We start from the raw sequence: 15,485 nt of genomic DNA, 5'->3' as shown, positions 1-15,485 counted from the left end.
TGGACTTAGAGTGACACGTAAGAGCCCATCTTTGTAATAGCATTAATAATTAATTATTTTTACTTCAGTTATTAAGAACAGAATATCCTATACAGCAGAGTAACTGACATATCACGTATACAACAATTTTCATAGGGCTGTTACTCTCTGAGTAAACCATAAGGCTTACAGCTGAACATGTTAGTTGTTAACATCGTGGTTTGAGGCCTAGATATTTGTGTGGTATGCATAGACTGCTCATAAATGTATTAGGGCACATGGCTCCGTATAAAGTAGACAGGAACACAAGATTTACATGAATATCTTAGTACCACAATAAATAACCTGTGAATTGGGGTTATCACGGTAGTGAAGATGTGGTCTTAAGACCGCACGATTGACACACTAAATAATGTTCTCATTATTGTAACACAATTCTGGTTGCGGTCATCTTGGCCGAAATTCGCAGTCGAGTGGTTAGAGCTCCAGGGTAGTATTCGGGAGGACCCGGAGTTGAAACTTGCCGCGCGAAGCCTGGCTATCGTGACTTGAGGTTTATATTTTTTTAGGAAAATCCTACAGCTGGGTTAGTACCCACATCGTTTCCGTTTCCCTGTTCACAATTGTGTTACGTTGTCTGTGTAATTGAAAACAGAGGTGGAACGTCGTCGTTGTGTTTGTGAGATTCCGGGATTTCACGGAGGCGAGTATGAAGATGGCTGTCTTTTGGGTTGTTGCGCCGTATAGACAGTCTGGTAGAAGTTTACCAACGTTTCAGAAGCAGATAAGGGAGGTTACTGTTCGCTAAGTTCGGAGATTCGAAACCCTTTACGCTCATCGCCCTGATGATGGATACAGCGAGCACCTCTGAAGCATGGGTGATCTTCTTCCATACCACACGGTACAACAACCCGGAAGACAGCCATCTTTAAGTTTGTGTTTGTTTATGTAATAACGCTCTCATCAAACGAAGATACGAGAAATGGGGGTGTGATCATATTTAGTAGATCTGAGCCGGGAAGAATGGGAGAGAAACCGGATGTGAAGCATTTTAAGTGAACTGTTCCTTTATTTTTCTTTAAAAACTGATGCATAGTACAAAATCATCAGTGATGATAGGCGTGAATAGCGGATTTCTCGAATTCTAAGCGGGAGCTCTAACCCATGCACCGCGACATTTGAGTCGTACAAGCACGTAGAAAGGATGTGAGTTACATGGGATTTTCGAGTGGAAGAAAGGTTGGAACAAGCGAGGTTCTCAGGGCGGTGAAAATGATAATGTTGATATTGGTCTTCTGGGATGTGACGCCGCGTGGTCTTGTAGTTGTCTATCAACTTTTCGAAGAAAGGTATCGCTTCCATCTTCAGAACTGATATTTAAACGTTGCTAATCACCTACAAGATCACATGACGTTACAACCCAGAAAACCACGACCGACAGCGTAGTAAGTTTGTTCTTCGTGTAAAATTAAAATACTCTAAAATATAACGTGTTGTCCTCACCTGGAGGAGTAGAGTTTGAGGTCCGGACGATGTTGCCGGAGTGATCGGCAGAAGGGGAGCCTTGAGGTGACGGTTGCAAGGGCCGAGGTACCGCTTGAGGTGGGGGGTTGCCGGCGCCCCCAGACGGCTCGGCTGGAGGGTGCGTTGCCCGCCAGTACGCCTCCAGGTACTCTGCGATGTGCTCACATGCATCCTCCAGCTGATTCTCGTCTAGTATCACGTCGAACATCTCCGGTGGGCACTGTGCTAACTTCTCCGCTGCCACCATCTGCACGTTGAGGTGTCGCGCCTGTGACTTGCCCCGCGACTTGATCAACCTCTGCAGCACCTACACCGTCATTCATTTTTGTGAACACTGTATCAACTGTGTAGTGTCGAATATGACCGTTTATGATTAATTGGGAGAGACCCTTGTAGTTCCTGTACTGGCATCAGACTTTCTTTGCTTGTCATTTATTCCTTGTCTTTACTCGGTTAGTTTGGTTGATGATCGTTTGCTCATAAGTGATTTTAGGCGTAATGGAATAATATTTTTACGTGTGTGTGTTGTAACCATTTCTATGGTAATGGTGCTTTGGGATTTCGGGCCAAATGTCTTCTTTCTCTGTTGCCTGCTAATCATTTGCTGTTAAGCAATTTTGGATCTTATGAGATATTATTTGAGTTTACTACTTTAGATTTTCCTGATTTTCTTGAACGTAAATTTACTAATCTATCTGTATAATAGACAAGTGTTGGTTCATTATTGTTTTATAAAATAATTATTTTCAGTAAATTGATACGTGTTAACTAAGCAATAGTAAGTCGTGATTTGAATTTTGTATTTTGTTAACTGTATAATAATTTTTTAAGTACTACTTTATATTTTCCAATCATTCTTAACGGGAATTTTTTTGTGAACGCTAAATGTGAAGAATGCGGAAGTTTCGGCCGTGGCCTTTATTGATGTATTTTCCTAACATTTTTCCGGACGGACTGGGAAAATCTCAGTCAGAATAGCAGGTTTCAAAACCAAGAATCGAAATGAGTCCCCCAAATTGAAACACGAATGATAACGACCTAACCGTTGTATTTGGTTTATCCGTAGGTTAGTTAACGACCCCAAATCAACTGCATATGTTATGCAGCGTCGAATAAGGTGGGAAACTGTTATTTAATGTAGAATATACTACCTAATTTATTTTCTGGACCAGCGACTGTTCAGGGAATAACCAGTTGAGAAACACCGTGCTAAACAACACCTAAAATACCCAGTTGAATAACAACTACGTATCAAGAGACGCGGTCTAATATTAACCTTTTGTATTCAGTATTTTATCCAAGATACGAACTTTCAAATCATTAGCTCCTCCTTTTTTATCTTTTTGTTTTTGTTTGGACACATTAAGTTTCTTTCGTTTTTATGAGCCAATGGAAAACTTCGTGTAAGGATTGATATAAGGAACATTAAAGTAATTTATTACTCACATTTAAATATGTTTAAGCGACTGCGTCATAAACGCCTTTGAATTTATTTTTGTTAAGAATGCTCTGTTTCTCGCTGTGAGGTTTTGTGTTACTTGTTTCAGAACATTAACGGTTAACGAGTTCCGATGTCCTAGTTATGTTTCTGCGTTTCCAGACTCGACTTCTGAACAGAGGTCCTATCTAGCTGGCTGAACGTCTGCAACTGCAGTTTGACTATGCCTAAAATTAAAATACAACTACATAGATCAGAGTCTTTCTTGGGAAGATGATAGTCCTTTAGCTGGTCAAAAAAATTACAAATTTCTAATTTTGCCTGTTCCTTGTTTTGTATTGGTGTGATACTTGATGTTTCACTTTAAGGGAATTACATACATTGAGAGTAAGAACGGTCTGATGATGGAAATATTTAAAACTAAAACAGAAACTAACAGAAAAGTGGGAACAAATCTCTTAGAGGAACTTCATGATTTTTAATATTTCGCCAAAATTATTACAATGACGAAGTAAAGTATGGTATGGAGAACAAATGAACGGCATAGAAAATTTCGGCATGAAAGTAAAAACATTAGGTTTAAATGGAAGGATGGGTTTTAAGTATATGAACTCAAGGTGAAGCTGTTGGTCTAATGGCGAGTTCTCGTTACGTGCACTCTTTGATCAAATGGTCAACAGTTGGCTTCTCAAGGAGGAATGTGTTCATGAGTTAGGCTGCATTTCTGGACAAGCGACCTTCTCACTGAGTGCGTTTTTTATACTATAACTTTTTCAAAAGGTAAAGAGTTCGCGAGGTCTTACTTACTTTGGGGGAAGATATCTTGAGATAGACAACGGTAGGTGCAAGCGACGTCTTCGCCAGCTGCGAAGGATGGTTGATGGTGTCACAGTCGAGCACCACAAGCTGTAAAGTCCGCGCCAGCTCAAAGATGCGCTCGATCTCTTCTGTGACCTGCGCAAGGCAGGTGGAGCGCGAGTTTGACCTCTCTATGATGGCTCGCTTGGACGGGTTGTTGAGGAGTGACCGCTTGGCCAGTGATATGTCAGCTGTCACACGTGTGATGATTATTCTGAAACAATGCGAAGTGCGCCGTTGAGTCTCTCTTCCCCACTACGGGAAGTATCCTTCCCATTTTAAATATCCTTGCAGAATAGCTGCAGTGTTCTGAGCTTTAAGTAATTTGACGGGGAGGGCACTAAACACCCTATACCGTAGCCATTGACTATGCTTCTTGATTTTCTTATCTACTATTTTACCAAATACAACACAATTGTTATTTTGGGCATTGCCTATCGTCATAGATTTTTCAAACACGACATTTCAGAAACTGGAGTTTTCCGTCATCAGGTGAGAGGTCGGGATGGAAGGGGGATTCTTACTTTGTTTGGCCGCTCGGAAAGACGTGGCCTGTGACTCTGGGTCGAGGCTAGCGCTTTATAAAGGGGTCAAAAGAGTCGAAACCATAGTCCCTAAATCATCTGATGAATGTGTTTCAGAAAACATAGAATGATGGACAATGCCCATAACATTTTATTATGACAGCACACAATAGTCAGAAACACAGTCTCCGTGAATGATGTATTTGTTTTTCTCATTCTGGAAACACGAATGAGCATTATATCCCAGTCGGCGGTAAAATAATCAATACGATCTCGTCTTGAATTGTTCGTTTATTTGTCTGCTTTTACTGGTTTTTTATAAAATACGAAATGTTTTGACAAGTGAAGAAATAAGAGAACAAGTGAGGATACTGGTAACGGTTTATTGGGTAAAGATAATCATCTCTGTATCTGCATTGACGTCAGGAGAGAATGAATAACAGCAATAATAAACATGACACGGAGATCGATGAGACGGCCATAAGTACGTCGTAATTTTCTGGCGGACAAGTCTTAAATAAAGATACTGAGGATAAACTATAGCAATCAGCGTATAAATTAAGTAAGAAATATTAAATTTTACATACAAAACGGTAAATGCAATTTAACTCGGTTATCACAAGTAATTGAGTCTGTAGCCATAATCACTTCGTAGATCAAATTGCTACTCACCGCCCCTCGAACCTGTGCTTCAGGAAGTCGAAGAGCGCCTTCTGCATCATGTCCGTGACCTCGTAGCCCTTGAGGGAAGGACCGACAAGCACGACAGGTCGCATGGAGGGAACCACGTCATAGGGGGCAGTGGCTTCCTGCTTCTTGAAAAAGGGTTTCCGCTTCTCTTTAGCAGGTGGGGTGGTGAGCGTTGCCTTGCCGAGCCGGGGATTCCCCACCGAGTCCGAGTCTTCACCTGTTCCATGACAGCCAAAGCAAACACGCGACCACTGTTGTCGCTTCTTTATGTTGATCAATATTTGTCACTGGCATAAAAGTCTGTAGCTGCAATGCCGCAAGTTTTAAAAAAAATAACTTAAAGACTTGATCTGCCTGCCCTTACCGTCTGTCCCAGCTGAGAGAGGAAAAACGATAATATATTTCAGTTCTACCGCGACATGGCTTGGAGGCCGTGGTTTGATGTACCCCTGTTGAATGACCGTGGTTGTAGGAACCTCATTTAACAAATGCAATGAGCTGTGAAAATCTTTCAGTGTGTCTTATTTCTTATTGACAGATAGTTGTAAACTTCCACATTTGCAAGAAATACAGAATATTTGGTGGTAAGTGAATCTTTTTTGTCGTTTGTGTGAATATGTATGGAATGTATTTACTTATTCGATAGTTTTATTTTGAATTTAAATATATAGGACACTTTTAATTAGTGTTGCTTCATTATTTAAAGATAATGATGCGTTTAAAAAGTAATGTTGCTAGCAGTAACTAATTTGAAAATATTTAAGACGGAAGTCGGTGACTTTACGATACGTCTAAAAGTATCGCGTCGGGATGTCGTAGTAAAGGGCCTCTCATCCCGAGAAGAGTCCTTTGGATTCTAAAGAAATTGTAAAAATAAAAAGTTTTTATTTGTGTTTAATTAATCAGAATGCCGTGACACATAATTGAGATTTAAGTGCATCGCCACTCATTCTTAACGTCGGTAAATAGAAATGAATTGTAAGTTTAATAGACTGAGTGCGTTCCAGTCGGTATTAACGTGATGCGAAGAAAAATTGTCCTGCACCTACCAAGAATCGAATCCTGGTATTCGAGCCTATAACCAGTCATTTTGCTGACTGATTTATGACAACCCAATTATGTTAGCATATTTTGCAAATACGGATTTCATTTCATAAGTTCTTTTTTTTAAGAACGAGAATGGATCTCTACCTCACTCTATGGGCTATAAATGCACTTCGGTACTCTAATGCAGAATAACTACACATCGACTTGACTTTCTTCAGAATTCTTTTTACCACTTTAATAAATAAAGAAACAAATAAATAAAGTGAGGTTCTATCGTATAACGGTTCGCAATTGTCGACGTATCTGATGCCTTATAACATGGTCGATGTCTTGCAGCCTTTATAGTATGCAAATGGTTTCGAATAAGTTTTGTTAAATATTCGGGATATTCATATTCTTGTTATTGTAATGAATTTAGGGAACGACGCTGAGACTGACAGAAAACTATTAATTCCTGTCACTCTACACCACAGCGCACTCCGAGATATCGAACCAGGTGCATGTGAACGAACAGGGAGAATTTAAGAGTTGGCCGCTCTACACACAAGATCAAGTGCGCTGTCTATTAAATTGTCAAGGGCGTGTTTCACGAGGTGCTAAATGTATTGGCTGCTTGTCCGAATTGACTGATTTTGTAATGTTGGGAACATATTAATTACTTTACTATGACAACATCGTAATTTCTTATGGCGGTGTTACTCATAGATGTCTGTCACGAGTTTATATATTTCTCACTGCAACATGCGTGTTTTTATTTTTTATTTTTCCGAGAGATTTATTATTTACAGACGTTTAACGAAGAAGGAGATTAAAGATGCTTGTCTTTTGAGTTGTTACGTCGTGTAGTCTGGTAGAGGTTTACCGACGTTTCAGAGATGTTTCCTGCCGCCATAAAACCAGAAGGCAATGATCAAAAATATTTGTTATTCTTTGGTATGGAAGTGATATATTATGTTTGTTGAAATGCGGAATAAAAAGCACGCGTTCAACCTTGGATATACGAGCTATCTGCAGCAGACTTAACTTGGGTTGGTGGACGTGTCCAAGAAGGCCACTTCTAAGAAAAAATATTTTGGCTGAGGTGTTGTTCAGGAGATCCTCATTGCCAAGACGACAAAACATAAAATTATCTTTAGTTACATAGTAAACGGGTTGCTACAATGGCTTCAGCTTCTGGGTACAACGTACTAGACGTGGGCTCCTCAACTACTGTATTCGGAGGAGATAATGGCGGCACGTTTGAAGTTGGATATAATGGAAGACCAAATTTTATTGACAACAGTGAAAAGTGTACGCAGTATGCAGTTATTTTCTAATGTTTCTGTTGTTGTTTCTTGGCACAAGTATCCCACCTTGAAGGCGTTAGTGGTGGTCATGTTCACAAATTATCGGCCGCGACGAATAGAAAGCTTCACGGTTTAGCCACATGGAAGAACTTGGATTATGTGTCAGTAACAGAGTAGGCTAGTCGCATAATCGTAGCGGCTGAAGAAAGTATCAACCGTCATATCAATAAATCGAATTTCGACCATAAAAGTTGAAGTTAAGACGCGAGATACAGAGTATATAATCCGCTTGTCATGTCCGAGTTACGTTACATATAAACATTTGCATGCATACGCTTAGTAGTCTTAACGACTGGTTTTATTGTAACATGGAGTTTTGTCGAGTCTGTTATTTGTTCGTTATCGACGAGATTTCTGCCGTCTTTTGGTAACTTGGTCATTTAGCACACTGGCCATAAATATTGTAACTACCTAACAGGCATTAGACCACATAAAAGTGCGCATAAATGACTTTATGTTAAAGATTGTGGATGTATACTCGAGTCTTCAGTCCACCAACGTGTTTTGTAAATAAGTCAAGACCGTGGTTAATAACTAGGACAGTTGTGAAGATGTCATCGTTTGAAATGACTGTCAACTACCAGACTACATGGTTCAATATTTTAGAAGGCTGTGATCTTAATACTTACTGCCTTGAGGACCTCAAATCTCACTAGGATAATGATATTTTAATTTGACCTGCTCTGAGTGACATTTTTATAGATTGTAAAATGAAGTTTAGAATGGCAGTAAGCCCGTCGTATATTTAAAGAGCAGAGCTAAGCTAAGCAAGATTTAAAGGTCTAGTTCTTATTTCCATCTTCATTACAGTCACGTAATGTCGATGATAAGAGATAGCTTGCTGCGAGTCGATTACATAATTAAATAGTTATTATTTTACTAACCACTTTCATTATACGGCACTAATATTTGTACTGAATAGTCGCGTTTCTGTCAAGAACGTGATATTAAATTTCTAGTATAATGTGCGCTGTATAAACTTGGTCTTATAAAGCATTAAGCAAAACGTTTCTAAAAAATATTTCTGTGGCTTGTGTTTTCGAACGTATGGCATAGTAAATACATCAGACATTGATATCGATTAACGAATTTAAGGTTGATCATTAATTTTAAGCAAACAAATCATAACAAGTGAGATTTAAGGTTTTCACGGTGGCAAGTATGCATTGTAAAACAGTATGGCATCTTAACTTGTATTTGGATATTAACTTTTGTTTGAAGAATAATATCAATCTTTTCTCCCTGCAAGGAATCTTAATTTTGATTATTAGGAACTGAATTGTGACAATGGTGCACAAAATGTTTCTTGTTTATGTGTTCGAAGGTGTATTGACGCAGCAAGACTCTAAATTGGAACAAAATCACAATTTAATATGTATTTAAGTAGGAAGTTGAACTGATCGGAACTTCGGTTCTGTTTACAACATAAACTCGCTGTCGCTTTGGATTTTCGGTTAAATATCCGGTTCAGTTCAAGTCCCTTAATCAGTGAACACTGAAAGCTGAAAACAGTGTTGTTCCTTTAGAGACAAAATTGATTAAGTTAAGTGTGTACTGAAAGAGCAGTTCTGTGTGAAAGTAATTTGAAACTGTAGTGTTGAATCAAAATTCATGAAAGCTACAAGATATCCTCTATAAATATAGTTGTCATAATATTCATTGATATTTAAACTAGTCGGATCAGTATCTTGTAGTTTCAAACAGGGTAAATAATTATTAATAATTATTCTGAAATAATTTGCTCTATAACTGTTGTTTACAGTTTGCTACTGGCATAATTATTTCTTAAACAAATCTCCTCAGAATGTCGTAAGCTCTTCGCTGTGCTTAAAACTGTATTTCTGTTTGCATTAATCATTATAACAATTGAAAATGTTGATTCTATAGTTAACAATGAGGAAGGTTTTAGTTAGCAACTTTGCTTGTCCGGCACATTCAGTACACACTCAGCCCAGTCTGTTTTATAAAACGTTCCCCCTTGATGACGTTGGAGGAGGGATGTGTGTGTGTGCGAGGTGGTTAATTAGAATTGACGGAATAAGAGGCCTCTGTCACGGTGCGGGAGTTCAAAATATGCACCAATGCTCTACACAGCAAACAATGGATCTACATCTATTATTCTCTGAACACAAAACGAACACGAAACAAACACATAGACTGGCATTACGTAACTTGAAAATAATGTAGCAGAAATTGCCACTAAAATAACACAATCATAAACACAACATAATCTGAGTAGCATCACACAACAAGCAAAGAAAATTGTAAGAAACTTAAAATTTTTGTCGACTGGCGACTAAAATAAAAATTTCAAACAAAACACGAAGACGTTAATACCTCATAATGTTTTGTATTAAGTGAAAATTGTTAATTTATATGATTGATTTTTAAGTTTTGAAACGTATTTCCCACTGTCATATAATTATGGCATTTTGGAGATATCTAGTTAAAAATAGATCAACATAACCTAAGAATGCGTTTCTTAAACGTTACTCTGAAATTTTAATGACACACGTGTCACTTTCAGTAAGGACATGAGTTATAAAGAAAATTTTATCTGTTAAAGGAAGCCCGCGCTCAATCTTAAAATGAAGAAGTACATAACTGACGCTTGATCTAACTGTATTGTGATTTTTCCTTCAAACACACTGTAATTAAAATGTCAAAACAATAATTTTATTAATGACAACATGTTTCGATATTAGATCGCACACTCGAATGCTTTCTTAAACGCTTGCCTTCAATGAGTAGTCGTTACTGACAAATTGTCTCTACGTCGTGTAAATAACGTGTGGTGAAGCATATTAATTTAACCATTTAAAAAGAAAACTTTGAAACGCCACTAATTATTTATAATAATTGTTTAATTTCCTGACCGTCCAAAACGGCAGAGATAATAAGTTTAGGCTTTGTCTTATTATTTTCCGTAGTTAAGAAATATTGGGCAAAATATTAACAATGTGTCTGACTACCGTTTTCATGAACCAGTTTCAGTCTGATGGAATTATTACCACGCAAACCCACGGTCTTTACAGCTTTCGTTATAATGAACAGTAGATCCTAGTCCTTTGTAATGGTTAATAAAATCTTATGGTGAGTAGTGAGGGGTGAAAACACACTCTATATTTCAGTTTTCACCTTTTAAAAAGCAGTTTGAGGATTAAAACTAAAGAAATTAAGCGTTAAACAGTCAAACCTCGATAGAGCGCCACACTTTGACTTTGTCCACCCAAATATTTGAGTTACATCGGGGTTGGCAGTAAATTGAAATGTTCATTTTTCGCCGGGTGTGTGTTTAATAATGCACTAAAGTATTACATGGTGTACAAAATACCGTAGTTGAGATCTTGAGAGTAAAAGAAAAGGCAAAATTGCGGAAACATGCATCTGTAATTTTGGATTTGAAGTTCTCACGGCGGTGAGTACAAAGATGGATGCTTCTGGGTTGTAGTGCCAAGCAGTCTGGCTCAAAGTTACCATCTTTTCAGAGAACTTTGCTGCCTCGTCGGAGCGATGCTGATGGAGACAGCTAGTACCTCTGAAACTTCGGTGAACTTCTACCAGACCACACGACGCTACAGCCTAGAAGACAGCCATCTTCGTTATCTGTAATTTGTAACACATTCACTTGTCATGTCCAACTATCGAACTCATCCCTAGAATCTTGAAGTGTTGAGCCCTTCACACTCTCACATTTATTTTTTACTGAGAATGTTTCCAACACAGCGCCGGCTGATGATGGATTTATCCCGTAAAAGAAAAAGTAAATACTCGGCAATATTTTGCTGGTCTGCACCAGGGTATCGTTCTTTCCAGGGCCACGCGTCTTTATCTTTCGGCAAAACTTTACCTCTGCCCTTTTCACCACGTCACACAAATGTATCTGATTACTATTGTGCGCACCTGTATGTGTGTATACTTAATTTTTTTATTCTGTGGCGATTGTATTCAAATTAAAGTGTTTCTACGTACGGTCACTCAGAGAAAATGTACAGAAAATACTTTCATTGCGGCAGAGTCTAACATCAACAGATGTATGGATCTCTAACTTTTCTACCAAAATTATTTTCATTTTACGTGCTACTACGCAATATTTTCAAATCAGTGCCCCTTCCAGTAGAGTTTAATTTACTGTAACTGCTTAGATGTTAAATCTTGTATTTTATACCGCTAAAACGAACAACAAAACAATTCGCTCCCCGAGACGCTATAGGTTATTTCTTACCTAAAATGTTTTACTTCTTAAAACTAAAGTTGGTTTAGGCCTACAATATTTTATTTTTTTATATTCCACGGAGTTGTCTGTAAAGCCGTTGTAAATAGAGTGTCGTGGCGCTGTATTGGACTTATGTGCAATGCTTGACGGCACATTTGTTTTGCCATAGCCTTTGGAAGGTGGCGGCTAGTGGACGAGACGCTCTACCGGGGGTTTCGTTTTGCAATTACACAGGAAAATTCTGTTTCGAGGCTGTCATGTGCGCTATGCGAGGGCGGCGGTGTATAGAGGGAAACTTTATCGGGGTTTGACTATATTTATAAAGTCGAACGCTAGTTCTGTGTGGCAACAGTAGGTAGGCGTTGTTGATACTGAGATGAACCCATTAGTTTGTATTTGAAATCCATTAAGTTTTGCTGATTATTTATGTGCGTGCATTAAACTGTCTGTCCGTGGGCGAAGTGAAAGCGTGTATAAAACAAAATTCCTGCCAACGTTCTAAAACATACACATTTGTTGATGGCCGTTATTATTGGAAATTTTCAGCTTTGGTAGATCCTGTTGGAACCGACTCACGACATGAAGGAAGCTGTGAATCACATGACCTTACATTTCGTAGGAGAATGGCAGTACATCAAGAGGAACTTGCGAGGAACGGGCCACCTAATATTTGTTTGGTAGTGGATTGTACAAGGCAGCGATGGGCTGAAAAATTGGCTGAGTAGGGAAGACAAGAATTGCATAAAGAATTTAGGAAAGGAGATGAAAGGTTTAAATTAAGATAAATCTTAGGGAGACAGGTTGTGATTGGAGCTGGATCGTACTGTTTTCGGTAGTGTCAAAAGTCAGGCTTTGATATTAATAATATTAAAAATTTGTGTCCTGCTAATACAGTAGGAATTGGGGGTGGGAATGTGTATTCCTATTCGAAATACCGCCCAGGTTTTGTTGCTAAACTATTTTTGTCGTATTTCGTAAATGCGTAATCTTCATTATATATATATATATATATATATATATATATATATATATATATATATATAGCCATATACCTAACTAAACACTGGTGCAGAATTGTATTTGGGAGGTGCTCAATTCTCTTTCGGTTTATCTAATATTGTACAACGTTCTTTTAAATATTTACCTTCTCGGTGTTCAGGGTTACCGTACCACCTCATTGGACCTTATATGTAATCTCTGTAGCTGAAGAAAAACATTGTCAGATAAACGAAGAATCAATCAGCGTCTAATCAGTGGTAGAAGGCAACTACCCAACTTTCCCCTATGTTCTATTTATGTCGTCGTCCTTTCGCTATAGCAAAGTATTCGATTGTCGGAAGCCATTTGTTTCATATTTCATCAAGTGTTTTAAAACCCCTACAACTTAACAAGGAGCTCTGTTCCCAGCACCAACTTCCTTGTACCTCACTGGTGCCACACGAACAGATACGTTGTGACTTTTACGATAATTAACCAATCCAGTTCAGCAGCCAAGATAAAGCACGGCGAACATAAAAATAACGTACCAGGGGTGGGAGGGGTGGATCCGCGAGAGTTGGCACCCTTAGAAGTGGAGAGGACATCGTTGACTGCCCCACCTAGATTGCTGGAGGACGACGTCTTGGAGGAGTAGAGCTTTGAGTTGCGGGCTTGCGTCTGTTGCAGGCGCAGGTTCTCCAACTTCACTGGCGATGGAATGAAACCAACGTCACTGCCTTCCTTTACTAGCCGCCCGATCCACCAGTTATTATCGTACTTCTCCTGAAATTCAATTCAGTAATAAATACAACAAAATAGTCAGACTATCAAAAATGACATGACTATAGAGAAGGGTAATACTCAAAGGATCTTGTTACTGAATATATATTAATATAGCTGAAACAGTAATTAAATTAAATGGACGAGGCTTTTTAATTGTTTCTGGATTATTTAGCGACGACATAAGCTCAGATTAAAGCCCTTAGCGTTAACGGGCTTCCTTAAAGTACTAATTAGATGCTCTGTTGATCAGAACATATCACGTTGCTAGGACATCCGAAGGTCCACCTTCATTTCATCTAAAATCAACGCTGTTAGGCCAGCAACATATTGTTGTAAGGCCCACTGAACTGTCCCAAGTCGTCTTTAAACATCACTAAGTAACTAACTTGGTCTTTCTCTGAAAATTTAAAGTGTCTCATCTGATCAAAAAATATTACGTTGTTATGGAAGCTCGTAGGTTCATTGCCTTGTTCACAAAAGCTCTCATTGGAGTCCATCGTTGGTCGGTTGAATCTAGGCTACGATTTGTTTCTCGAAGATCCATTCAAATATTAGGCTATCCTTTCATCTACGACTAAAATTGTATATATTTATCTCACTCCAATGCGTGCTACACGTTCAGTCACTTTTCAATAATCATCCTATTAGCATTAGATGCTGAGTACAAGTTATATAGCTGTATATTGTTTTTTTTCTCTCGATGTTCTGTACTTCGTCTTGCTTCGGTTTATTCGCTGGTGGTACTATTGATACTGCTACTACTTCTGCTATAAATTTTAATCACGAAACAAAAGGCAAACGAAGAGATAATTTGGATGATTTCAGGTTAGACGCTGGTATAATATTATTAAGAGTATTAAATGGGTCGTGAGAGTGTTGACTGGATTCATATAAGGCTCTTCGTAGGTTTCGGTGGTAGGATGCTCGAGTTTTATAAAAGTCTAGGGATTTCTTGACCACCAGAACGAATATAAGTGTCTCAAGGAGGACTATGCTACATGAAGGTATTTTGTATCCATCTGATTTGGTGACACAGTTTCTGCTCTTAGCATTTATTTGCGGTAACCCAGATGTAGTTCTGAGTAAGTGGGTTGAGGTTAAACATTCGTAATATTCGTCAAAAGCCGTGTCTCCATCTGAAACGACTAAGTGAAATAAAAAATAGTCATATTCGGGGCCATTGCCAAAACTCGAACAAGGTTTCCACAAATGAAGGTGAAACGCGTTAAGATGGACTGACCTAATCGGTTCACGTTCCTCCAGGAGGACCACTGATTTATGTGGGTTCGAACCACTCGATATTTTAGTTGAGACAACTTTGCTTGGGTACATTTGACAAGGGACAAACAGACTTCCTCATAGTCTTTAAATGTTGTATTAAACGTAATGTGTGACGAACGTTTCTTGCGAAAATGTATTGGTTGGAGATCGCTGATCTTGCGAATATTTGATGTTTTGTAGCAGAACGGTAAACATCAAAGCGAACAGTGATTCTCGCCTTGCCACATACACGATTTATTGTCAGAAACCAAATATAAGCATCTAAATAAATCCCATAGGTTACTGAAAAATGAAGGTTTTATATATATTGTTTTATGCAGTTTTAATCTTCAGGTACGAAACACAGTTTTTTGTTGAATATTTCAGTTATGCAGCCTATTCAAATCTTTATTTAAATATGGTTTCGAGTGGTCCAAAGAGCAAATGTTTAATTTATTAGAGCAGTAGGTGTTGCGGAAAGGTTTACGGAATGTCATGTAAAAAAAAAATTTTTTTTGACGAAGTGGATGTTTGACAGACTACATGTTTCTAAAATAAAGTTTTGATTATGAGCATTGAGTGTTTGTCAACATTCTTCAAAAACGCTGTTGAAAAACATCAATTTTGACGTTATCTTAGCAGGCATTTTCCTTGATCAGATAAAACTACCGATTAGGCAGGCTGAGCGGCTTTCACGGGCGGCTGGGTCCAAATCAGTATCTTCTATTTGTGTAGTTGCCACCCCGCAGCTAAAATTATTATTGACCACGCGCGTAGAATGACAGTCACTCGGCTGACAGACACTGCACGTCAGCTGTGAGAACATACATCGGTCAGTCGTT

At 38.5% G+C, this 15,485-nt stretch overlaps 2 protein-coding genes across 15 annotated transcripts in view; one reads left to right on the top strand and one right to left on the bottom strand.

Annotated features, from left to right (window-relative positions):
• The window catches only part of LOC110837360 (BTB/POZ-zinc finger protein abrupt), a 273,544-nt gene that overhangs the window by 12,138 nt on the left and 245,921 nt on the right, over positions 1–15,485 (top strand). The gene's annotated exons all lie outside the window — the stretch shown is intronic.
• Ca-beta (Calcium channel protein beta subunit) overlaps positions 1–15,485 on the bottom strand; it is a 212,447-nt gene that overhangs the window by 9,567 nt on the left and 187,395 nt on the right. For 10 of the 11 annotated variants that reach the window (XR_002545659.2, XR_002545660.2, XM_022079374.2 and 7 more), the window contains 4 exons: positions 13,149–13,383; positions 4,996–5,230; positions 3,749–4,013; positions 1,483–1,810 (listed from right to left, as the gene is read on the bottom strand). Coding sequence is in view for 9 of the 11 variants with exons in the window: in XM_022079374.2 (XP_021935066.2) it covers positions 1,483–1,810; positions 3,749–4,013; positions 4,996–5,230; positions 13,149–13,383 (1,063 nt within the window). In the remaining 2 variants the exon portion in view is untranslated. The remainder of the gene's footprint in view (positions 1–1,482; positions 1,811–3,748; positions 4,014–4,995; positions 5,231–13,148; positions 13,384–15,485) is intronic. The other variant, XM_087352436.1, reaches the window with a different exon arrangement.

Source organism: Zootermopsis nevadensis, unplaced genomic scaffold (genome assembly GCF_977971745.1).
Source record: "Zootermopsis nevadensis isolate Lab colony 2312 unplaced genomic scaffold, Znev_1.0 Znev_ptg000021l, whole genome shotgun sequence".
Lineage (NCBI taxonomy): Eukaryota > Metazoa > Arthropoda > Insecta > Blattodea > Termopsidae > Zootermopsis > Zootermopsis nevadensis.
The sequence above is the reverse complement of the archived record's forward strand: the minus strand, read 5'-3'. Positions and strand labels throughout refer to the sequence as shown.